This window comes from Ischnura elegans, chromosome X, assembly GCF_921293095.1.
Source record: "Ischnura elegans chromosome X, ioIscEleg1.1, whole genome shotgun sequence".
Lineage (NCBI taxonomy): Eukaryota > Metazoa > Arthropoda > Insecta > Odonata > Coenagrionidae > Ischnura > Ischnura elegans.
The window spans coordinates 121,345,107-121,371,035 of NC_060259.1; the positions used below are offsets into that span (position 1 = coordinate 121,345,107).

General features: G+C 39.6%; 1 protein-coding gene across 1 annotated transcript; it reads left to right on the forward strand.

Annotated features, from left to right (window-relative positions):
• Window positions 1–15,974: 15,974 nt before the first annotated feature.
• Window positions 15,975–19,745, forward strand: LOC124171071. The gene is made up of 2 exons (XM_046550220.1): window positions 15,975–16,723; window positions 18,738–19,745. Exon 2 carries the CDS (start codon window positions 18,767–18,769, stop codon window positions 19,712–19,714), a length of 948 nt encoding a protein of 315 aa, XP_046406176.1. The 5' UTR covers window positions 15,975–16,723; window positions 18,738–18,766; the 3' UTR covers window positions 19,715–19,745.
• Window positions 19,746–25,929: the final 6,184 nt, after the last annotated feature.

Below are 25,929 nucleotides of genomic sequence, written 5' to 3' on the forward strand. Positions count from 1 at the left end.
CTTGCTTGCCAAGGAGAAGTATTTCTCCGCAGTAGTCCTATATAAGTCTTGCATTGCAGGTAGGCTGGTTCGGAGGCTGGTTCGGAGGCTGTTTCGGAGGCTGTTTCAGAGACTGTTTCCAGAGACAGGATTTTCCAGAGACAGGATTTTCCAGAGACAGGATTTTGCGAGACAGGGCACTTTGCTACAGGGACCCTTTGCGCAAAAAATCCTTTGCGCGAAAAAACCTTAGCGCGAAAAGTTCTTGGCGGGAGAAGTTCTGCGGATAAGTTCGGAGGAAGTTCGAGGAATTTCTGGGGGGGGGAGGGGTACCAGAAATTTTTGGGGGGGGGCAACACTTAAAAAATGCCACAGTATCTATTGTCAAATATATAGTAGTCCTACGATTTCATTTATTGATTGATTTCCGACGGTTTAACTATGCGATGACCAATTCAGGGGTCTCATAGCTTATTAAGTCCATGATAGTTCAATTCTTCTTACCGACTGAATGTACACTGTAGAGAGTATCAATGGTGGAAAATTCATTGCAAACATTTCTATTATATTCCATCGCCAGTAGACGACTGCCGTTGATCGATAACCATGGATTCCATTTTTCGATGCCGACTTTTGATATCGAATTTCTCAGGAAAATTATTGAGATTTTAAAGTCTCTCTGTTTATCTTTGGATTCCATACCGATGGTATTTCGGTAGATTTCTAATTCTGCGTAGTTGTCTCTACCTTTTAACTGTTTCATATCTTCCTCGTTTTCCTATCTTTACCTGTAATCAAGAATACTGTGTTATATTGCGCTACAGAATAAAGTTCGTGGCCAAATTACGCATTGCTCATTCACCTTGGGCTTGATTTAGCAGCCTTCTATCGGTTTGGTAAGGTCTTTACCTTCGCAATTTATATAGTTCGTGCCATAGACTTGATTTCTTGCCAGATATATGTTTCTTACGAATGAATCAACGATATCGGCGTTTTCCTTCTTTTGTTTTTTTCCAATTTGTGCCGGTTTTTTAAATACGCCGTGCATTTATGGGGCCCGCGTAGTTGTTCCCGGGCCTATCTTGTTGTATCACTCTTATTTTACACTGAGGAATAAAAAATCCTGTGGCTTTCAGAAATATATTTCCCTCTGAATATTCTGTTCCATCGAGTAGAATAACATTTAGAATATGAGCCTTGATTCTATTCCTGTATCGAGAGCAGATGTATAAAGTGACGTGCAGGAATGCTTGAATACTTGTGGAATAAATTTTTTTATACGATGAAAAATTAATTTGAAGGAAAACTGAGTTTTTGGTGCGTAAAACGGAATCGTAACGTGCATATTTTTTATTCGCTCGTGCGCCCATCCCCGCAAGGCAGTGGATCCTCGTTGCGCCTCACTGGCTCTGACTTGGAATTTCGCTAATTGTAAGCTTCGTCCGCGAGTGAATCCATCGGGTGCACGGAGTGGAAATGACTCGGATAAGTGTAAATGGAGGATATGGTCAAGAGATATTGTAGCGCTCGGCGCGTGTAATCGAATACAAATCTCCAAGCTATAATTTATATTTCCACGGTTCGTGGTTGATTTGTCGTTCACATACGCTTGAATACTGGCATATATTTTACTATGAGTTCTCTCTCGACTCTGCTTCGTTCATCGTCTGCGTCGTTGGGAATTGTTTATAGCATTTTTTCGTTGGTGCAAATAATGAAACTATGTTCTCAATATCCTCGGACACATTGAATACGCCTTAGTTATTCGTCATGTACTAAGTGCGGTATTGTTAAGTTTGAGACTTCCGTGGTCTCGATTGAGAATTTAGCCTGCTTACCAATTCCGTACTGGAAATGTCATTATTTTATTCAACTTATTTCTATTAGGCATAGTAAAGGAATTTAAGGATTCTCTTTTGTAAATTACGCGTTTTGTTTTATTTATCTTATCTTTGCTTGAAATCTATATCATATATCAAGGCTTGAAAGGCTATATCAAGGCTTGAAAATATTTTTTCTTCCTACTAACTACTTTGCAGCAAATGTTAAAACTCATTTATCGCGGTGTTTCTGCTTGGAGTACGCCGTTTGTCTAATTATCAGAAGGGCAGAATTATTTACAGTATTTTAAATATTTACCAACATATCTGATTGACAGGTGAGTTCTTCATGCTCCGTCACTCTATTTTACCACTGAACGGCGTCATCTAGAATGCACACTATGTAGCTTTTATTAAAGTTCGCTAAGTCTCGAAAACTACGGCTGCAGTAAACATTTTACATTAGCCAGTTACTCAGAACATTTTCTTTTACTCCCTGCCGTGTTAGAAGCACTGCGTCACACTCTCCGCCGCCAGTGAATCACATTTACCTGTCTTGAGCGACCAGCTTCTATGGTTGATGGAGGCCACTGGGTGCCTCGCCGGAGTTTTCCTTGCACCTGGCTTCTCATTGCCCTTTGTGCCTCGCTTAATGGAGCTATGAGGAGGGGCCGCTGTAGTGGGGAGTGGTCGGTGGGGGAGTTGAATTGGGCGGCGGGGGAGGACGGCAGAGGCGGTGTAGTCGAATGTGGCCTGTGCTCTGGAGATTGGACCGGAAGGGGCTAATGGGATTGCTGCTGATGGAGGAGGAGCGGAGGCCAAGGGGCGAAATCGGACAGCGTCAAAACCAAAATCGATACTCCCGAAAGAATTGAAAGGGGGTTCAAGGGGTTTGGGTGGACCAGTGCGCGTGTGTTAGTGGTAAGATTATCTTCCGACGTGGGGAAGGGGTCAGCTGGGCAGCCGCCTCTGTTGGTTGGCGCGTTGTGTAAAGGCCGTATCACACTAGCGACTGCGACCGCCGCTGCGACCGCGACTGCGGCTGCGGCTGCGACTACACCCCATCACACATTGCGGCCGACGCCACGATCGCGCATGAGCACGTATGAACGTTTCTGCTTGTGGCTTGTTTGTTTACGAAAGCCCAAAGAATAGATAGAGAGCAGCAATTGTTGAAAATGTTCCTAAAATATGTTAAAACGTACTTCATTTTCATTCACCTGTGTACTCGGGTGCAATATCCAATATACTGGGCTTCCATCTTCACTTTAAAAATCCGAAATTATCTCAGCGTTATCTTATAACCTTCTTGAACTTCCCTCGCTACGGTAACCAAAACAAACAAACACGTCTGCCGCAAGCGCGCGAGATTGAAATGGAGCTCTCTGATTGGCTGCGACTGCGACTGCGACTCAGAAGAATAGCCGGTCGGCTATTCTTCGGAGTCGCAGTCGCAGCGTCGACTGCCTCGCTCCGATTGGTCGACGGGCCAGTCGCAGTCGCGGTCGCAGCCGCAGCGCCGGCCGCAGTCGCTAGTGTGATACGGCCTTAAGGGGTGTCGCTGGGGGAACCATGTCCTCAATCTCCACCTATTCCAATTGTTTGTGCCCCGTGTCCTAGGGTTCTTTATTCTATTTTTCCCCTCAAGCTGGTAATCTTCCTCGCTGATTGTGAATTATAAAGTATTTAAAATGGCATGTTTTTGTTTTTCTATCGATAAATTAAGATCCGTAATTTCTCAATGATAGGCTCACGATCAGTTGTATCTCAAATTTTTTCCCTTACTCACGAAAATAATTAAATAATGAATTTGTATGCCTTGTTTTAGTCAAATAGATATTCTGTATAAAATAAATTTATTAAATCAATCTAGTATCCATTATAGATCCTACGTTTTAGATATTTTTTCGTAAGTACCATTCTGTGCTTCCTTATCATTTATTGAGGATTTTAATATCATCTTGGGTGATTCTTGTAACCTTATACGCAGTATTTTTGCGTGAGTTCACTCTTCTAATATGCTCCAAGAGGAGGAACAATTTCCTTTGGTCGCCATGGGTATTGGGAAGGGTGGACAAGTGTGTGGTCAGAGGTCAAGGGGCCGGGACTTACCTGAACTGAAGTTAAAAATGGAAAAGTGAATTGCAAGGGAGAGCTATGGGGTGTGTGAGGATGGAATGAGTGTGTAGATATCTATTGGGATGGGAACAAGGAGACAAGATAAAGAGAAGAATTGAATGACGTTGAGTAAGGAGAGGATATAGCATTGGGGGTGGTGGGTTTGGGGGTATGAGGAGGAAGGAGGTGGGGGTATAAATGAATGGGCCGAACGAAAATTCCGAAGGCTTAAGGAAAAAAAGGAGAATTTTTTTTAAATTGGGAACAGCCAAAACGTAACGATTGGGGAAATTGAAATGGAAATCGGGGGAGGGGTGGGGTGGTATTCATCGCTTGAACCAGGCTACCTTCTGCCCCCGTGGAAAGGTGGTATTAGGGTGATGGCATTCGTGCACTCGAGTGAGGAGAATAGTGGGAAAGATAGTCGCGGATAGCTAAGGCTTTACGGGTAATGTGTGGAGCAGGAGAGGAAAGGAGATACCGTGGGGCGGGTCGGGGCATCTGCCGAAGACAATTTGCATAGATTGGTAAGAAATTGCCCCGCCCGGAGTCGTCGCTCTACTCGCGTCGCTCACTCTATCCTTGTGCATCTGCTCAGGAGTACACGTCTTTAGACTCTGTCCTGTTCTCCCTGGGCGCTCATCACCTCGGAAATAATGGCGGTACGGTTTCATAGATTTTAAGGGGATGATAATCTTCCGATGGTTTTGGTATTTGTTTGTGACATATGACTCGCTTAGGACTTAATATATCTTGAATCTAAATTTTGAATCTTAAAATATCTTGAATTTATAATGGAACATACATTAGACCATTTCCAACATTTTCTTTATCTCAAATTTGAAAATTTTACCACGTAGCTTAAAACTGTAGTGTCGCACGTAGTTTCTTCATAATCACGGCAATTTGTGTGAATTTCACCGCCGTTCTTGCGGTAGGCTTGAAATGAACCGTATTTACCACCAAGTACAGTGTTAACGCTAGAATGGTGTTCACCTTTCGTTATTTGTTTCTTGGAAGCCCATATTCTCTTGGGTTACCATGGATAGGAGGCCCCAGTCCGTCCCGTAGAAGCTTCATTCTATAAGTCGACGAGGGAAGTTTAAACTCGGTAAAAGACCTGGTTACATAATGTCAATTTATGAATAAAGTGAGTTCATATGCATCGTGTTTTGCGTGAATAATATTCTTTTAAATCGGCATAATTTTCAGATGCATATATATTCGTATAAACCTGAAATAACCTTCAAGCGTTCCTGAAGCTCCAATATACATTCTTGGTTACTTATCCGTTTCGGTAGCGTTGGTGTATGTTACTTCTCCGTGACTTACGGGAGACTGGTAAATCAACGGTAGCTAAAGGCGTTATTAAAGTTCTTTTTTTTTACCCTTACGTCCACCGGAAGCTCCCTCAACGCTTCGGGGTAGCGGAACTTAGATGACTTCGAATGTATTCACCCCGCGTCACCCGTATTCATTCCTGCTGCTCAACTTACTTCCTCGAACTTTTTAGAGTAAAGAGGAAGTACGATGCGTCTTTTATCTCATTCCCTCGCTGTATTTTTTCCTTCGCCACCTCTACTCCCCTTTTTTTTACGTATTCTATGGCAAATTGGTCTGGCGGAGACACGGGGAGCGTGGGGAATGGAGGGGGAAGGACTCGGGAATCCAATAGCGGGGCAGGAAACCTCTTTTAATGAAACATTTTGATTCCATCGATTGGAACAAAGGCATTCCACTCGCATCCTCTCTCGGAATATTAATTAATCGAGCATCCTGCTCTAAGGCCAATGCAAATTAGTTCCCATGCCTACCTTGAGTACAGTTATCGAACCATCTTTTCTAATTTTGTACATAGTCAAATCAAATGTATGTTTTCAATGGTTGTCTGGGTCATCTCCGTTTCTCTTTTTGAATATCGGTGTAACGCTAAAAATTTTCCAGTCTAGCGGTAACTTTCATTCAGACAGTGGCTTCTTGGGTATTTTCTCTGAGAACGGTGCGATCTGTGGTGACAACACCTTGAGGACATACGCGGGTATACTTTCCGGACCTGGAGGTTAACTATTCTTTATTGATTGTAGCTGCTCATCGCGTTTAAGAGAGATTTCTCTCATCGGTTCCTCAGTGAATGGGATGTCTAATCGTTCGTTACGTCTGTATAGTAACGTCCGTAGTGAATTCACATTCGAAGTGGGAATTTAACGTGTTAGCTTCGTCGATATTTTTGGTGTCAAGGCTACCATCTTTATCAAATAAGGAATCTACCGTTGAAGATTTTCCCTGAAGCCCTCTCGCATATGGCCAAAAATATTTCGGGTTTTCGTGGAGTAATTCGCCGAGTACATTTTTCTTGAAATTTCTCAGTACGTTTTGCATTAATTTCTTGGTAATTGAGCGTTGTGCATCATAAATTTCCTATGCTTCCAGTTCCTTCGATATTTTATCTAGTGCGATGGACTTTTTGTACAAGTTGTACAGTTTTCTCTGTTTCCTAAGGTTCTTCCTTACATCGTTGTTTACCAGCGAGGTTATATATTATCACATTTCAGTTTTTGCGGAAAATAGTCGTTAATTCCTTGGCGCAGAACTTCTGAGAAGTGTTCCCATCATACATCTCAACTTCTGTCCTCTGTTTAAGCTACGAATTTTTGTGTAGGAGTCGTTCGGCATCTCGCCAAATTTAATGAAGTGGCATTTATCGAATAAGTTAATATTGCTTTTAGGTATTACAGTGACTATGCACCCGTGTGTCATTTCATTCCTTTTAGGCGTGAAGTTGGAAAAAACTGATGCCCTAACATAATATTAAATACATAAGCATTATGCAGTTGAAAAAATTACACACACAAACTCATGTCGTAGACGTTTCTGCGATGAAGAGCTTAGCTTTTATATTTTTATTTAATCGCTGTGCAAGCCGCTTTGATTCTTTCTAACGCAATAAATATTATTCTATCATCATTTGGACCGCGGTATTTGAGATGAACAGTTACGACTATGTTTTTTGCCGTATTAGCTTATAATAGGTAGTGGGATACATTGTGTTGCAAATTGAATATTTTAATAAAATTAGGCATATATTTGGGGAATAAAAATACTCTTCATGTTAAAGTATTGCGACATGAATCAATTTCAAACAGTTATTGTATTATCTGTACCCCTTCAAAAGATGACATAAGGAGTTAGACTCAATAATAATCTATAGTGGAGTAAACATATTCGGGAAATGGCAGGTCAAGATAATCGTATATTGGGTTTTTTAAAGGGATACTAGGAGAGTGTGACGACTAAGTGAGAGAAATAAGCCACTTATGCGCTTAGTTAGATCCCATTCGGAATACATCTTAATGTCATTGGTACCCTGCGAGCCACCACTAGGCTGTTTGGCAGTGGGGGATGAATAACTACCAATGTTGTCATCCTTATACAATAGGCTTTAAGCATAGGAATTATAACGCGTAGAGAGAAGAGCTGCCAGGTTCTTAGTGTAACTAACCACGATTTGTTCTAAGAACCTGCCAGGTTCTTAGAACAACTCGAGAGGAATCTCTGTCTGACCCTTGACTGGAAACTAGATTAAACCTAATATGTTAATCCAAGGGCAGTTTATTTTCCGACGAAAGTAGCCAGAAGGTAGCCTCTTGCTTACTGGATGCGTGTGATTGATCACCCCCTGCCAAACACCTCTGTAGTACGCCTGCAGAGTAATATGTAGCAGTAGATATTGGCTTCATTCTGTTGTCTCCCTAGGCCATAGAAGAGCCTCGATAATAGCGTCAATGATATAAATCTACTTTTACTACGAATGAATGTGCACATATAAAAATGATGCAGATTGGATGCTTTCATTTATCCATTGCTCCATTGGAGAGCGCGCTAGTGAAGATTCTTTTACATGCTGCATGCTGGTGGGTGGTCACTAGGGTGGTGCGAAAAAAGTCAAGTTGCAAATTCAGTGTCCTAATAGCGCGGAAAAGTTGCGATACGTTAGTACAAGTAAAATAAAAAAAGAATTATTAAAATCGGACGTCATCTTCCGATCCCGCAAAGCACCTGGAAATATGACAAAAATGAAAAAAAAAATTTTTTCGTTTGTACAAAAAATTAAATAAACGTTATATTTTTTAACGCTATAGCTAAAAATGATTAAAAATAGTATAGGTTATTAGTAATAAATACATATTCATGGCTTTAAACAATTATATCCGATCGCGAAAAATCATTAAAAATGTATAAAAATTGCAAATTAGCCGATTTTTCAGTGTTGTGTAATACTTACTTGAGGTAATATTTTAGTCTAATATACATGTTTGATTATGCAGCTCTTCCTTTATGATATGATTTAATAATATTTAAACATCCCAGAACTCTCCGGGGGGAGGTGGCCTTACTTCGGGTTCAACCCTTTCCCTTCCCTCAATCCAACCAATGAGGGTTAGTGCTACTTACAATATTTACATTTTTTGTCCTACTTTTAGCTTTTAGTTTTTGAACGCTACTTTATACTACGATTTGGTGGTGAAGTCTGACATAATGGACCTTGATTTGAATATAGCCCGAATAAATCCATCTCTGGATAGATAACCACAAAGCTTAAGGGATGCCTCTGTTACCGATTTCACTCACGGCTCCACTGCTTGCGTGTGACATGGGAAGATTTAATATCCCAATCTGTTTTATCGCCTGATTCAATGAAGGAAGCTATTTCTTCATTGGTCATTCTCCGAAGAAGAGGTGGAGTAGATAGTTTTACTATATTCCGGTCAATCAATTCTATATTTTCAGTTAATACTCTTTTTAGCCCTTGCTCTCTAATGTGCCTTCTATAATAAAAAAAGCATCGCCATCAATACGTTCTCTGGGTGAGCAAAGTAAGAGTTCCGTTCAATAACCGGGAAAACTATTTTAATCTTAAGTCAAGAATCAAGAGGTTTCTATTGCTCTGTACACACGAACAGGCATGTAAGATTTAAAATAAAAGTAACTACGTCTTTAAAAGCATCTGAGGGGTTTTCGGTACTTACATAAAGTCGGAGAACTCGATTTGGATAGGTAAGCCATCTAGCATGTGAAAATGGTCCTGGATCACGGTTTGCTAAGTCATTTGGAAAGCCACCACAAATAATTGCTTGACTTATGTTTATAAGGTATCTTTGGCCCTTGCTCAAAATTTATCCATCCACTTGTAGAATTTCATATTCAATTGTTTGGAAATGCAGTATTGGAAGCTTTCCATAATCATTCAGTTTTAGAATTCCCACTTAAATATTTTTGGCCAGTTAATTCACCATCCAAATACTGAAAAAGATGGCGGAAAAGTAATTCAATGAAATGAAGTAAACAAACTGCCCACTGCAGCGGATGTCCAATGTGTTCTTCGATCTCTCTCATAGTGCCACCTTTCTATCCAATGTTGGTGTTGTGCCATCACAGAAAACTAAATCTAAGTACTTCAACGATACTCCTTGATCAGAGAAATGAGATAATATGAAGGCCAAATGTCTTTAGCAGACCCGGAGCTTGGATAAACATGACTTAGATACACAGAGAACGGTTCTTTTATTTGGGAATGGTGTTCCTCTTTAACTGTCCAGCGGTACTCCTTCGAATCAATAATTTCTAATACTAGGGTATCGTCTATCCTTCCCTCCAAGTATTACCCGTGTAGTTCACCTAAATCAATTTGCAATTACAATGCAAAGCTGTAGTTTGTAATTTTACCCCTCTTGATTTACTGTAAATCGCTTATAGTATTTCTCCTTTCCCTTCTAATATCACATCATTCGATGAACTTGAAGTATCTCCTTCAGTTATAACACCAATGTCTTCAAGTGCACTTGATTCTATAACAGCAGCTGCACGGTCACAATCACAATGCAAAGCTGTAGTTAGTAATTTTACCCTCATTTGCCGGGGTGACAAATTTTTCTTGGATGTACTAGACATTTAATCTTCAAAGTATCAAATTGCTCCTTGATTGTTAAATTTTGCGTGGCGTCATTTAAAACCTCAACATCTTCACTCTCGATTTCAACAGGGTTAAAATGCTGCCTTTTTAAAGCACAATTTTGCCTTTCAAGTCTAGTGGTCAGCTATATTGTCTCTTTTCGATCTACTGGATTAACTAAAACTTCACTAAAATTTGTCATAAGTAATTATTACATAACTCTGAAAAATCGGCTAATTTGCAATTTTTATACATTTTTAATGATCTTGCGCGATCAGATATAATTGTTTAAAGCCATTTATATGTATATATTACTAATAATCTACCCTATTTGTAATCATTTTTAGCTATAGCGTTAAAAATATAAAGTTTATTTAATTGTTTTTACAACAAAAAAAAAAACAATTTTTTTCATTTTTGTCATTTTTCAGGTGCTTTGCGGGATCGGAATATGACGTCCGATTTTAATAATTCTTTTTTTATTTTTCTTGTACTAACGTATCGCAACTTTTCCGCACTATTACGACACTGAATTTGTAACTTGAGTTTTTTCGCACCACCCTAGTGGTCACCCCCTGCCAAATACCCGAGAGGCTACTCGCATGGAGTTATGCAGATGTAGAAGAATAAATGAAGTACTGAAGGTCAGCGAAAGCGCACACCCTGCCAAACACCTTTGAGGAACCTCGTCACCAGAATTCCTGAAACACGTGGACAAGCTAAAAATTGGGGTGGGGGGAGAAAAAGGAGCTTTTCGCGTTCCCTCATCCACTCACAAAATTTCGGCGTTGCCAATTCAGCGGACGCAATGGGCGTAAATTTGATCACTTTTCGTAAAGTCCTTATTTCTCATCGTAGAACCTCGATCAAAGGACGCATTTAATCGCCCAACGGCAATGAGTATGATAGGTGTAATTGTTTACCTCCAAGTACTGGCTTTAGTAAAGTAAAAAATGTACTACGAAAGGTCATATCGACAGCGGTTACCTCATACTGTGACGCTCGTCTCCCGAGCACCCGGATTATCCCTGAGACTCCGAGAAAGGGTTCGAAAAAGGGTCGCCCTTTCGACCATCGTACCTGACCATATCTTGGCCCCACAAAACTACCACTAACCATCGCACCAAAACCCATTTTGTTCAAAACTGCAAATAAAAAGGAATGGCTTACATTGTCAAAGGCCTTCTTTTGATCTAAGGATATAAGAGCCAAAGGTTCTTGGCCATTTTAATGAAGATTAATACGATCTCGAGTGCATGCATTAGAGTCATATATTGTTCTTCCGGGAATACAATAGGATTTCTCCTCAGGCACCACAGAAGGTATAAATTTCGATTGTCCATTTGATAGGCCCTTAGCTAAAATTTTGTAGTCAGCGTTAGTAATTGATAAATGTCTAACCGAGTCAACTGTCTCCACCACATCCGTTTTTGTCATTAGCGGTATTGCCGGTGGAGATGATGTTTGAGGGAGCGTTCCTCTTTCAAGGCTGGTATGAGCCATTTTTAGGAAGGGCTTTTTCAAAACATCCCTAAATCTGAGGTAAAATTCAGGATTCAGGCCATCTAACCGAGGATTTATTTTTACTCACAGTTTGAAGGTGTTGGTGGAGTAAAAGCATCTGCAAAATGTCGGCGAGCCTCAGACGCAAGTTTTGAAGGATCACTCTCCCACCTCCCGCAAATTTTAAGTCTGGTAATGGTTTTCGGTATTTACTTTGATGCCCACTGTGACAAGTGAGCGGTAGCTGGTGCATCATTTGCCAAGATGCCTTCCCAGCCCACCGTGGCCACCAGAGCTTTGCCCTCTCGTGCATAGTAGCCCTCATCATGTTGAGCATTCATCTTGATACGGCTTCTATAAATAATCGCATGTTCTTTAATTTCGGACTTTATCACCTCCCAAAAAGAAATAGGTCCACAACAAGATCGCAATGTTGGCACGGGTGAAAGTAATAGTCTTACGTGTTTCCAATATTCTTCATTTTCAAAAAGTGTGTTGTCAAAACGCCAGTAAGGTGACTTACGAGTGGCGTGTGATACAGCCAGCCACATCATGATGGCGTAATGAGTATAAAATGAAGGCAATGTTTCAACCAATCGGACACGCTCAATTTTCTCTCGGAGATATAAAAGCGCTCCAAACGCGAAGCAGTGGCTATTCCTATGCGCTTCAGGTGGATGTAGCCAGGATAATTGGATCCCAAGCGTCTCCAAACATCAACGAGACGATGTTGATTAACAAGATGTCTTAAAACGTCTGCATACCTTGGGTATCTTTCAACTCCATTCGTCTGTCAGCTCCGGGAACAAGAGTGCAATTGAAATCACCACCAACAATTACCTATTTGTTTTGAATTCCCTGAGTTGAAATGGTGTTTTTAATGTACAAGTTAACTAAATGCATTAATTCAACTGCATTATCCTGTATTTGAAGGCCATATATGTTGATAACAAGGAAATTTTGTCGGTCAGGGTAATTAGTTGAAACTCTTAAAGTGCTAATGCATAGCCCGGTGTGATTATCTGACGTGGCACAGAGAAGACACGAACACTCTTATTCACTGCTATAGCGGTCCCTCCATGTGGAACGTGTGGAGTGGTGAAATAAAAATCATGCATTGGTAGGGATCGCATAGTAGGTGAGTCAGTATTTGTTTCCCGAGTAAAAGCGATTTCAGGTTCGTATCGCCTGAGAAACAAGGACATCTGAGCCCATTTCAACTCGCTACGTACCGATCAAGCATTTATTGTCATCACCCGTACATCACTCATAACTATAAATAAATAAATAAATTTATTATAAGCTAACCAATAAAATAATCTATAAATGATTTAAAAATCCAAATTCTTCAATACGATATGCGTGAGATGACGCTAAAAACGCAATTAATAATAAAGTTAATTGTATAAAACCCTTCGCTGATGATTGTGATAATTGTATAAGAGATCACAAGCCCATGCAGCCTTATTCTCAAAATGTCAGACGGCAATCTCGCCATAAAACACGTGTAGAAAATGCTCAACACTTTGACGAAAGAGGAAGAACTTAAAATAATTATTTACAAAATATTTAAAATCAGTCTTTGTCAGAAGAGTGTTCTCCGTTTGTGGAGGGCATTCATCAGCCTCTGTAACCTGATTCCCAGAGCCCGTATTTTAAAACCTTTTCTGTCATGTAACTCACAAAGGGTTTCAATGAGCTGATGCAAATCTATTAGAAGCTCTTTCGCCTTTCTATGTGGGTCCATCTAACATCTTATGAGTAGGATTTTAGCACTGCGAAGGGTATCGAGCTACAATCTGGCTTTTCAGCATGAAAGTCATCGGTTTGGCGTAACCCGTCCAAATCGGAAGATCTAAGTTTTGTCCCCCTCTTTCTTTCTGGTGACTGAGCTGTGTAGTGGTGGTGCTCATCTTCGGAGATCTTTCGTTTGCCTTGCAGGGGTGCCAACTTGCAAAACATATTGGGGGGCCCAAATCAGGGATCTTGCCTTGGTAAATTTTTTAAGTATTGAGTTTTTAAGAATTTAAGAAGAGTCATATGATGAACATCAGAACCCTGATAACTCGAATCTCGATATCTGGACACTCCGGGGAAAGTCGACAAACCTGACACATTTTTTCTCAAACCCATAACGAATTTTTGAGGGGGCTCTGGCCCCCTCAGGCCCTATGGAGTCGGCGCCACTGTTGCCTTGCCTATCCAGTGTCGATGGCCCGGCTATAATATTATCATAGATGTCGTCATTGTTGGTGTGTAATATGTCAAAGGTAAGGGATTGAATCTCAGAGTCACCATCTAATGATTCATTGAGGGAGTCGGGGATAAGGTCGTAAGAAGTCAAGGTTTTTGCGATGGGTTAAGCGGTGGGATAGGGTAGTTTCCTTCATCAAAGAAAACGAAAGAAAAAAGAAAGTTTTCTTCGTTTGATTAGGTATTAATAATCCTTATTTAAGCCAAGCGCTACCAGCCAGCAGGGTACTCGGCTACCCGCTAGCAGCCTGCGTCGTATCAGCGCTAAGAATCGCCTCAAGGTCACCTCACAGGGTGGCTGCGGGAACCAGAAAGACGTCACACGGAAAGATTTCCCGGCATTCATACTTACCCGTCGCGTTTTCGCGCGCTTGAACATTTTCACTTTTCATTTAATCGCGAAAAATAGATATCGTCATTTAAAAATCTAAAAGCGTGAAATACATACTCCAGGAGTAATAATCTTTCGATTTAGGCAATAAAAAATAATAGGAAACTACCCTTTTGTATCATCCATCGTTGTTGCTTGGATGGGCTGTGAAGAGGAAAGGGGTTGATGCTCAGTATTAGGGTTAGGCAGAGGCATCGAAATCAGTGCAGAGGATGCTGGGATGGGAGGGGGTGGTGGTGGAGGAGGAGGAGGTAGTTGCGGTCCAGGGCAGATCCTCTCGTGATCTCGATCTTGTTGAGTTGATTGAGGGAGTAAATCTCCCAAGAGGAAAGGGAGCGAGTGCAGTCTGTCGAGGTGTGGCCTCGTCTCTTGCATAAGGTACATTTTTCATCATTAGACTCGATGAATATGCGATACGGGTTATCTCCAATCTCGACCTGGAATGAGTCTGCAAGGATAACACCATCGCGTTTGACGACGTAAGTCATCCTCTACCATGAGTTAATGTGCCTTCATCTTTTATACCCAGAGTCAGATGATAAATAGGGGAAACCACTCTCACCGCTTGACGTAATATCTCTACCAAATCATCATCGCCTACCTCCGGGGGGACATTGTTGAGAATAATTTTTTTCAGTTTTGGTGACCATTCTCCTGGCCTCGACCCAATTATTGTTTATTGAAATTACCAGATCTTTTGATTTTAAGTAGATGCAAATACGCAGATGAGATAATCGGGCTGCATGCGAGATGGATTTCCCACCTCCGAGCAGTTCTCCCACTTTTAGTACATAAATATGTATAGGCGTATCAGGCAACGCCGGTAGAATGATTCCAAATTCTTTATTAGGGCCAGCAGTGACAGGCGTGATATTTTTTGTTTTGAAAGCAAACACTGTCTTTCTCTCCGCTGAAGCATGTTCGTCAGATCGGCTCTCGCACGCAGGAGCCTTGTCTCGCGTCGCACGAGCCTTGCGCATGGAAAGGCGCCGTGTTCCACCTGCGATCGCTCCGCTGCCTCCAACCGACCGCGGGGCGTGGAACTCCCCAGATCCACGCGCACCGCACCTGCGTATCGATCTGCTGGCGTCGTCGACGGGACGGGGAGGGCGTGGGTGGGGAAAGAGGGGCGGAACATTCCTCGCATTCCGCCCGCCGCATCTTCCCTTCCCCCACAGCGGCGGAGACACACCCACTCTCGCCACACATGAACACATATAGTAACGCCATTGTGACTGTTGAAATTAGAATGCTTTACCTACCTATTGTTTAAATTAACTAATGGAAAAGTTTGGCGAATTCAAGCTTAATTAGCGCTCAAATGGGATGTGAACCCGCGATCGTTGTTTTGTCGGGCGAGGACGTTAACCTACTGAAAACGAGGCCAGAAAAATGTGAATTCAAGCCGTGATCATTGCCATAATCGTCTGGTGTTCTGGCCGTCGGCAGATTTAATCTCGCGGATTTAATCTCGTGTTCATCCCTTCGATCCAAATAATTTTTTAATCGGTCGTTTTTTTCTACACCCAACCCTTAAGTTCAACTCCACTCACTTCAAAACCAAGTGCACTACTTAGCGTCTCTCGCAAGGGAAGCAATGCTATAGATGTAACCGCTACTTCAATCCCAGTACTGGTTCACTCCATCTCCTCAAATAGCGTGCCACTCCCATAATACTTCCTTACAGTTCTCTTTACCCAAATCCTACTTACATTGCCGGATTTATTTTCTCATGGTAGTCCTCTACGCATAAAATCTTTCTGGCTTGATTGGGTGGAAGTCGATAAAAGAACACTAACAGTATATTCCACACTTTTTAATGTCAAAACTCAACAACCGACCGTGGTTTGAACACATTGTACTTGTACTTGGAAATGACACAATGTGTTGAAACCATGGTCGGTTGTTGAGTTTTGGAATGGGGTTCTGTACTAAAAATAATATTGTTAAATTATTTAGCTTAAGCGATAGTTTATGAGCAGCAGATTATAAAAATCATTGAAAGTTTCAAATAAAATGAAGTATTAAATTACTGTATTAAAAATAAAGTATGAAATCTAGCATAAAAACTTATGCGCCGCGAAACGACATTTCATTGGCTGAAGGACGGATGACGTCAGAAGTCATATCCCGCATGGCCAGAACTCGAACTGTCTGCTGATTGCTGCTGATTCATTGAGTAAGACGCTTTGTACTGTGTCCTTCGTCGTGTACGATAATAAATTTATATAATGGATCAGGAAGAATTCGTTAAAGCTGATTCTAACAATCTTCCCGCCTTGGACATTTTTACTCTTCACGAATTTATAAGAAGAGATGATCGCTTCAACGCCGATGAGGTCAGAGGTACAAAAATGAAGAGGTAAGTTCCATCCCCCGAAATGAATATCTTACTGCATACGGCCAAGTTTCACCAATAAATATTTTAATGTGAAGGAATATAGCACTCATTGCTAGTTTAATTATGTTGTAAGGAATAGTATTAATTTCCTACTTGAAAATCACTCATTAGGACGGCCCGAGAGAACTACGGCGATTCTGCAATCGGCTACGTTAAAGTGAAGAGAGTGGGATCGGAGTGCATTGTAAATGCTCGAGTTTGCCCGGAGCATAAAATACGAAGCAAATCGTATAATGTTTCCCTCGTTTTGAACGAAAAAGAGGAAACAGTTAAGGAGCTGAACTGCCTGGATTGCCCTGCGTCCACTGGTAAGCCTTAGTTGGAATTAGCTACGTTAGAAATATATTTCTTCTGAATTAGTTTACTTCACTTTTTAATTGAATTGTACATTGAAATAACCTGCATATATATGCTGTATGCATTTCATATAATAGAGTTATACTTTTCAAGTAGTGGTTCTATAAACAAATGATCTATCTGGTTTATGAGTTTTTGGGTTGGGAAATGGGTTCTATGGGACTAAATTTATTGCCAATTAAGAACTTTCCTGTTGCCAATTTTCAATATATTCCTCTAGCAAGTTTTACATCCTGGTAATCAGGTATTTAACATAGAGCTCACAAGAGAGCAAAAAAATCCTTGACCTGCTTAGCCAGATTTTGTGATAAACTGAAACACCTCTAGGGCTTACAGTTTTGTGAATATAATACCAGAATGAAAATTTATAATAACATATTTTGATGTGACTGTTCAAATGCTTCTAAAAATGTGATTGGACTGTTTGAGGGGTAAATTTTCTATAATCCTGTAGTTATAAACAGTCATAGATACTGCCATTTAGGTTGTGCTTGTTTGTTATTCATATGTAACAATTTCTATACTAACAATTTGTGTGCTGGTGAACAAATAAGTAGTTATATTTGTTTGTATTATACACATGTATGACAAATAATATGTGTTAGCATATCATTACACTTCTGTTAGCCAATGGAAAAGTAAATTAAGAAAATGTTCTAATTTGGCAATAGCTACAGGTAGTATCATTGATATAATTATTTCAAGAAAAAGGGTTGAGAGGTAATGGTTACTTTATTAAGTTTGTCTTAACACCATAAATGACAGTGACATGGGGTACATTGACTGATTATACAATTTCTTGTGCCAAAAGCAACACTGCTTGGTGTAGCTATTAGAATAGATCATGTTCTTGCGCAAACCATTATCATTACATTTAATCTCCAGGTCCAGGTAGATTCACATGTCTTCATCCTATCCATGCACCCTATTTTCTTTCTTCCTAACCCATCATCCTTCCCTTCATTACAGTTTAAAGTATCCTCTCACCCATTAAAACTCCCTTGATCATTGCTTGCTTTGGTCTGCACTTTATCCCTTCTCGCACTGTTTGCATTCCATTATCAATTATTGAATCATGTAATGATTTGGCAGTAAAAATAGATTGGCTACAGCATCCCATTTCCTACCGATGAAATAACTCAACGAAGCATTTCAAGGTAACAAGCTCCCTCTTGGTACATGGAGATGAAACGTAAAGCTCACCTGCACGTATCCCTATTTATGCATCATATAATAACTTTTAGGACTGATGCCAGAGAAATCCTTCAAATAACCTCTGTGAGATATCATGCCAAACTTCACTACACTAATACAGTCCCTTGAATGTCTTTCTACTTACATGTGTCTTATTACTAATACATGCTGGTGTGCACAAGCCAAGTAAATGCATACGCCTAGGTGAATAAAAATAAAGATTAATATAAGATCAAGGTTTTGGGGAGTGCTGATGCTTAGAAATATTATGTCTCAAAATTCTTATAATACCATTTAAATCTATTTTCATATCCTACAGAGACACTACTCTTACTGCAGCCTTTAGCATGTAAATCTGTAGCCATGAGGATGGATCTTGATTCAAGTCACAAAATGTCGGTAGGAATGACAGAAGTGACCTGGTGGGAAATGCAAATTGCTTTCAGTGGCTCTGCATTTGGAAAGCATCTTCATATTAACAATGGCTAGAAAAATAATTTCAATGAAATGAATTTTTCATTTAGAGCTCACATTTGTAATATACATGATCGGGAATGGTTTTCATTAGACAACTTGCAGTCTTGCTTTATGATAATGAATTAATATTAATAAAGAAAATTTTATTAATACAAATAAAATTATATATGGTTGCTTCTCAATGGAATATAGAATAACTGGTTTTAGAAATGGGTCAGATGAGAATAAATTAAATGCTAAATAAAAGCTGTTTTGTTGCCAATTTACAAACATATTGAATTTTCCCATTTTTAGGAGGTTGCAAGCATGCTTATGCATTCCTTATGTGGATGCATAGGAGGAGTGAGGAGCCAGCTCCCACAGAAATTACATCATATTGGTCTAAGCCTAAACTAGCAGGACTCCAAAGCTCTCATTGCCACATAAGAGCTGAGGACTTCAAGAAAGAGGCTGAGGCCCTGAAAATGCCTTCAAATGAAGATTTTCTGAAGACAGTTCAAGAGATTGCCTCAAAGGAAAGCATATCTTGTCAGCTGTCAAAGATGACAACAGAGGGGAATGATTTGATGGAATTATCCATGCATAAACTGGTATTTAATTTTGCAAAAGATGGAGGGAGAGAATATACCGATTTTTTAAGGTTTGCTGAAAGTGCAATGTCACATGAATTGATTGATCTAGCAGCAAATGAGACATTGAATCAATCCAAGGATATCCTCTGGCAAGAGCTTCGATATGGGAGGATTACTGCTTCCAGACTATATGATGCCAGCCGATGTAAAGCAGAGGGGTCAATATTGAGGCTAATTTTAGGTGCTACCAAGTGGCATGAGACAGAGGCGATGAAAAGGGGGCTTTACTTAGAAAATCGTGTACTAAATGTTGTTGAAAGTAAGCTCAAGTGCAAAATGTCTCGGTGTGGGTTGTTTCTTATGAAAGAATATCCTGCCTTGGGAGCATCACCTGATGCCCTTGGTGATGGATTTGTTGTAGAAATTAAGTGCCCATCAAAGCATTCCACGCAGAAAAGCTATTTATGTAATGATAGTATCCGACCCAAATATATGGCCCAGATACAACTGCAAATGCTTGCAACTGGTATGCAGAAAGGACTCTTTTGCTTAGCAAATGAATCTTTTGAACAAAATAAATATGTTGAATGTAAATGGGTGAGCAGAGACCAAAATTTCCTGAATGAAATTATTGATGGTGCAATGATATATTGGAAAAATAGTGTTTATCCCAGATTATTCAAATCTGTAACTCCTTAGTTTATTCATGAAAAATAAATTAGTAAACCTATGTCTCTCTTTTCTTCTATGACATTATGGGGAATGAAACACATTAAAACTAGTTGAATAATTCAAAATAATGCTAGCATAATTGCAACTTTAATTTATTAAGGTGATGGGAAGTTGATTAAGAAAAAGTTATCTCAATATAAAAGTAAACTATGATTTATTTCAGTTGGGGCTATGACCTTAATATCTGGACAGAATCGCCTAACTAAAACGTTATCCTATTCCACATTATAAGGAAGCGGAAAGAGTAAAGGCCCTGGAACAGAGAAAATTTTCTCAGCAAGTAAATGTTACCTTCTTGTTGATGGGCTATCTGTCTGTGATCTAGGTATGCTTTCAGCCAATTAAATGCAACACCTCTAATGCCTGGCATTGGAGAGTAGTCAATAGTAATTGACTGTATCAAAATCTTCACAAAGATAAAACAATTCTATAAATTTCTTATTCATCTGATGCAGTATGTGCTCAATAGTGTTAAAAAGGGCTTGTTCAGTAGACCTAGCTTTTCTGTAGCCAAATTGTTATGCAGATAGCAGATTCTGACTATACAGGAAGCCAACAAGGCTTTTACAGTATACTCGTTCCATAACTTTACCGAGCGGGGGAATATTGGATGTTGGCCAATAGCAATTCAAGTTTCTTTTTCTATTATTCTTGTACACAGGAACCACCCTGGACACCTTAAGAGAATCAGTATAAACAACTTCTGACAGACTGATTGACTAAAGATAGGAGAGGATCAAGAATGAGGTCTCCGCACTGACAATCCCCTTAAACACCATGAATACCCAGAGTACTTTTACCTCCTTCCATTGTCAAATGTTGTTTTAGATCTTTTTATGATGAAGTTTTACATAAAATTATTTACAATTCACTAAACTTGGATTACATGAAACAGCAGGAACAGCCAACAAAGAAGAGGGCATCTATAAGAATGCTTCATTGAAAGCATTAGATATCATAACAGGATTTATTAATAAAGGCACAAGTTGGTACATACTATCCTTTTATTCAGTAATATTATTAAAGCGTAAGGACATCCTTTCCAAAATCAATAACTTATTGGGTTATTCCGAATTCTGATTCAACTAATGGGTTCACAAAGCTATTGCAATGAATGACCTACAATTTCTGTTAATGTGGAAATGTAGGCTGAAATCAAATTATCCTAGTATTCTTTAATCCAATCACCAATTTTGAAACCAAAACATTACTGTGGTAATATACTGCATATGTCAACTACAATACCCAAGAAATCAGTGCTCTTGTCAGAAAATATTGTATACTTATTGGCCCTTGAAGCAGATTTAAGTAGCACAACAGTCTTAATGAAAGCTATACATTATAACAGAGTTAAATGATCAAACTCATCATTAGACGAAAGATGACCCCACAACCTTCTACATAACTTTATTAGCAAAATACAAAAACTAACAGAAATTCAGTATTTTAAGACCTGAAATGAGAACTGCCTTGGTGGTTCAAATAAATCAAAACAATGTTGCAGTAATGTTTCCTTTATTTTATAATAGGTGATTGTAAGTTTATGAGAGCTGCAGCAACAACAACCACATCATCAGTGCAACCGATTAAACTGTGGTGAATTACAGAATGAGGCTTCAAAAATTCAAACTCCCTAATTCTTCTAATCACTCTTTCAATATGCACTCTCAAACTTGCAATGCACTTAGATTCTAGAACCTCTTCTTTTGTTGGTTTTACTGAGGAGCTCACAGAGGGAGGCCTAACTAATCTGCATCCCTTCTCATTTAAAATCAAATCAATATGTTTGAATCCTCTATCTGCCATAACTGAAGATCTAGGTCTCAAGCAATCAAGAAAACCACTTTCTTCAACGATACTCTTATCTGTCATCCTTCCCCCATACCCTTTTGAAATGAAATTGATGAATCCATCAGGGGTGGAAGACACTAAATATTTCAGGGTATTACATTTCTTGTATTCTGACCATGTGAGGGCTTGCTTAATGGGGTCCGATGGTTTTTCAATTTCCACCTCAAAACAATCTATAATTGATTGTACATTGTGGTACTTCCATCGAAAAGGTAAAGGCAGATTTCTTTTTATATCGGTAACCTCAGGCCAGAAAATAAGGGTTTTTAAAAAATGAACTAAGAAGGGCAGACACGTATGAAACATTCGGCAGGAGTAACCCATTGAGATGCCAAACTGGTCAGCCAATCTTTCGAAGGAGTCATTGAGTTTAATTTTCATTAGCGTTAGCTTTATAAATTTTAAACTGCAGCCAGTTTTCTGCGCCAACAACGACATAATGGGGATCCAATCACTTGGCAGGCCGAGATACTTCTTCGGGTTCTTCATTATTAATTTGTCTGTTTGTTCAAAATAACGCTCACTTTCTTTTTCGTGGTCACTAAAGTGTTCCTCATCACAAGAGCTCGGATTATAATCACTTCCCAATTCTTCGTTTTCACCCTCTTCGGAGGACTCTTCCATCATAGATGCAACACATTTCCGCACCGGCGACGTCATTGCATTTTTCGTTGTAATAAATTTTATTGGGGACGTAGCGACATGCGCCTGGCTACTTTTTAGAGAGCAGCTAACACCCTTACTCCGAAATGAGCTTGGCCTCGTCTGAATGCATTTATCATTCTTTAATGGCTCTCCAGGATCTGCTTCGGTCACCTCTTCCGAATGCATCGGGAGATTTTCGTTGTGATGAACGCAAGATTCGGCCTCCTCATTTTCGACTCCTCTATCGAAAGCCTCGAATGCATCGCGGAGATCTCGCTTCCTTTTCAATTTTGCTGCAAGTGGCCGAGGACTGTTGGTGGAATTCGTAGATCTTTGGCTTTCTTGGCAGTGAAAGATATGGGGAACGACATCTCTTTTAAGCCGAATGCGTCCCCCCATCAATTCAAAGTATTTATAATTCTCTATATCCTCCTCCAGCTGAAGGTAAAATATTAAAAATAGAATTAAATCACAGACCAGATACAAATTTAGCGATGGAATAGAATCATGATGCATACACTATCAACTACCTACATAAGCATTCTGAAATTTACGAAGTATGTAGTATATCGCATAAATATCGGCAGTTTTACTTTTAATAGCGAATACTATTTCATCTATACTTACGTTGAAATGGTCACCGCAGCAAAATAGAACCGAAGAGGGAGACAAATTCATATCTCGCCGTGCACGTTTGAACCAACGTTCTCGTTTTTTTTTATCCTTTGGAACAGTAATAAATACTTTATCCGGAGCGTTTTTGGTGGTATTGTTGCACATGGGTACAAAACACCATTTGTTTTGAGCCACAGTAGCCATAGCTTGGATTTTAACCGTATTAAGCACAGTGCAAAGCCAGTAAAACAACAGAATGAACTACTCCAAAGCAACTGGGTATGACTTGTGACGTCATTTCCCATAATTCCCCGTTCTTGCCGTTTTCGCAATCGTTCAAAATCATCTACTATTTTTTTTTATTATTTCGCCAAAATTAACGTTACATTGGAGAAATTAAGTATTTAAGCTTCTAGCAATGACGGAAAGAACTTTTTAATGCACTTTCTGGAAATTTGTACAGAGGCCCATTATAAAGTGTGGAACATACTGTTCGTGTTCTTTTATCGTGTATTCCCTTACGTACATTTCCTTCGAGTACTACTTCATTATGCTTCAGAAACAGTTTCTCTACTAGTTATAAACTTATTACGCCAATATCGATATCATTGTTAAAATATAATGATACACTATTAAATTCAACTGCCTGTATGCACGTTTTAAGAATTTTAGCCTTCAAAGCCGGGAATAATCTGCGACATAAGGTTTTGGCTGACGAAGTGGTTTCCTCCTCTTTTATTCGTTTCGGCGTTTCCCTAATATAACTGAGAACCATGTTATGTTAAAGGAAGGTGGGATGTAATAGGTAAATACAAAATTCCAGAAAAAATAGTGGAATAATTGCATACTTCAATTATTTTATTGATTCACATATTTTCACAGCCGCGAAAAAGCGCACTTATGGTCATTACAGCTACGATTTTAAGACGATTTCAAACTCCAATGTCCAGGATAGAGGTAAGGTGGGACTCGAGCCCTTGTCCTTCGAATTAGCAGGCTAGGACTTCACCCTGCCGCCGCCGAGGACGGAAAAGTAATATTTGGCTGAGAGTTGTAAGCCATGGATCAGAACGTGGATCTGCAGGTTTTGCGGTGACATACCTTCCTACCGCAGAAGACTAGATCTTGATGTTATTAATCTGTTCTACTCCACGGGATAAGATTCACTGACATCTTTAAACATACGAAATGAATGGACTCAAACATACTCCTCCGAAAACAAGATATGCTTGCGAAAGCAAATATGTACTTTTATCCAAATTTTAATGCGATAAAAACAAAAGAAAGGTTACTATTAGTTTGTCAACTGAATTCCCGCCTTTTTTTAATTGTAACATTCCGCGTGTCATTAAATAATTTTAGCTCAATATATTAAGTAATTTAAAAGGAAAAATTTTCCCGGAATGTAGGCTAAGATTTTTGAAGATAAATTTCCTTTACTTTTCAAATCGATAAAATGGATTGTCAAGTTCAGAAAAATGAGCATTTTTGACACATTCTTTTTGATTTCAATCAAAAATAAAAGGCCACAGAAGCTTTTTGAAACATATTTTCTATGTATGGAGTGGGTGCTGTAGCTGAAAGAAAGGCTCGAGATTGCTATGCGAATTACTGAAAGGATATTATGACCTCTCTGGCCGCCCGGCTGAATTCGAAGGCAATGTAAAAATGGTAGAAACGTAGTTGCACACCTAATTCTTTGAGTGATGGTAATCTTCCACATTGCCTCAGCGATAATTGCGTGAATTTAATTTTTATGTTCATATCTTCCGAAAAAGGAAATCCTCTTCTTTCAGGACCTTGATGGAATTTTTCTCCTCCATTGCATTCCTCAATTTAAAATTTCATTCAGCGTTGTGTTATTCATTCAAATTCCAACGCACTCGAAGTGCTCTTAAAGTGCTTAAATGACTCGAACTACAAAATAACTGTAAGGTATATAGAGCTTTGCCTGTCAGAAGATAATTCATAGTATTGAATCCAAAATCTGAAGAGAGGGATTCACGTTTCAAGCTCTCCTTGACCTCCGTGGATGCGTTCGCGTGCCGTGCTAGCCATGGGATCAGAGGCACGCCACACGCAGAGCCAAACTCTTTCTCTTCAATGACTTTTAAATGATCATGCGATGGCTCTTGTTGCCGATTCCGGGAAAGGAAAACCTTTCGTACAGTTAATTCCTGCACGTTAATTTCTGCAAGAGATTACAAACGGCGAACGCAGAAGCAGACGTCTGTCTGACTATCCTGACATGACGGCTCGTTCATTGCGTCTTTGTGCCAACTCTTGCAAAATGGAAGACTCGAAATTAAATTTAGCTCCACTCATCGTGTGCTGGGGAAACTTTTTCACTTTGAGATTATGACTTCAATTTTAAAGCTTTACTATGCACTAGCCTATCTCTCAAGGTTTAAGAGTTGTTTAAAGAGTACAAAAATAATTTCTTTTAATTTCTTTTATAATGTTGGTCATACAGGAATATCATGTGGAATATTTGACGCAGAAGATTTGGTTGGCGTATTTACACTACGGGCAGATCGTTTTGTTGTCGGAAGACTGTCTGATAGTTTAAATCCCTGATATAACCTTTGGACAAACCAAACGAAAATCCACTCGGTTAGAGGCGACTTAAGGAAGTAAACTGCCTTCTCTGGATAACAGAGAATCGCACGCCTCTGGCTTACTCCAGGTTGAGCCCTACCCTCAATTATCAGAGTTCCCATTGGGTGTGAAACACTGACTGTCGGTGTAGGCTCATAAGAAAAAGATGAAATAAAGAAATAGACACAAGGATATTAATTTCTTTCGAAGGAATGTCGTAAAAAATAGGATAGGTAGTTTTAGTGAGGGAAATGAGGCAGAAGCGTAGCCGGGGCGGGGGTGGGGGTGTTCGGACCCCCCCTGAATAAAGTATTTTCCTTCGTAAAAGAAATCAAAATATTGAAAAACCATGAATTTACAAAATATTTCTTTAACAAATGAGGTTTTTTCGATTATGAAAGGCGCTAAAAATTATTTTACCCATTTCTTGGTACCCTGTTTTTCAAAAAATTCCCCCCTGGTTTTGGAACCCC

What these genes read in the sequence shown, in the direction of transcription:
- LOC124171071 (XM_046550220.1), top strand. Translation starts at nt 18,767, where the DNA reads ATGTGGATGCATAGGAGGAGTGAGGAGCCAGCTCCCACAGAAATTACA.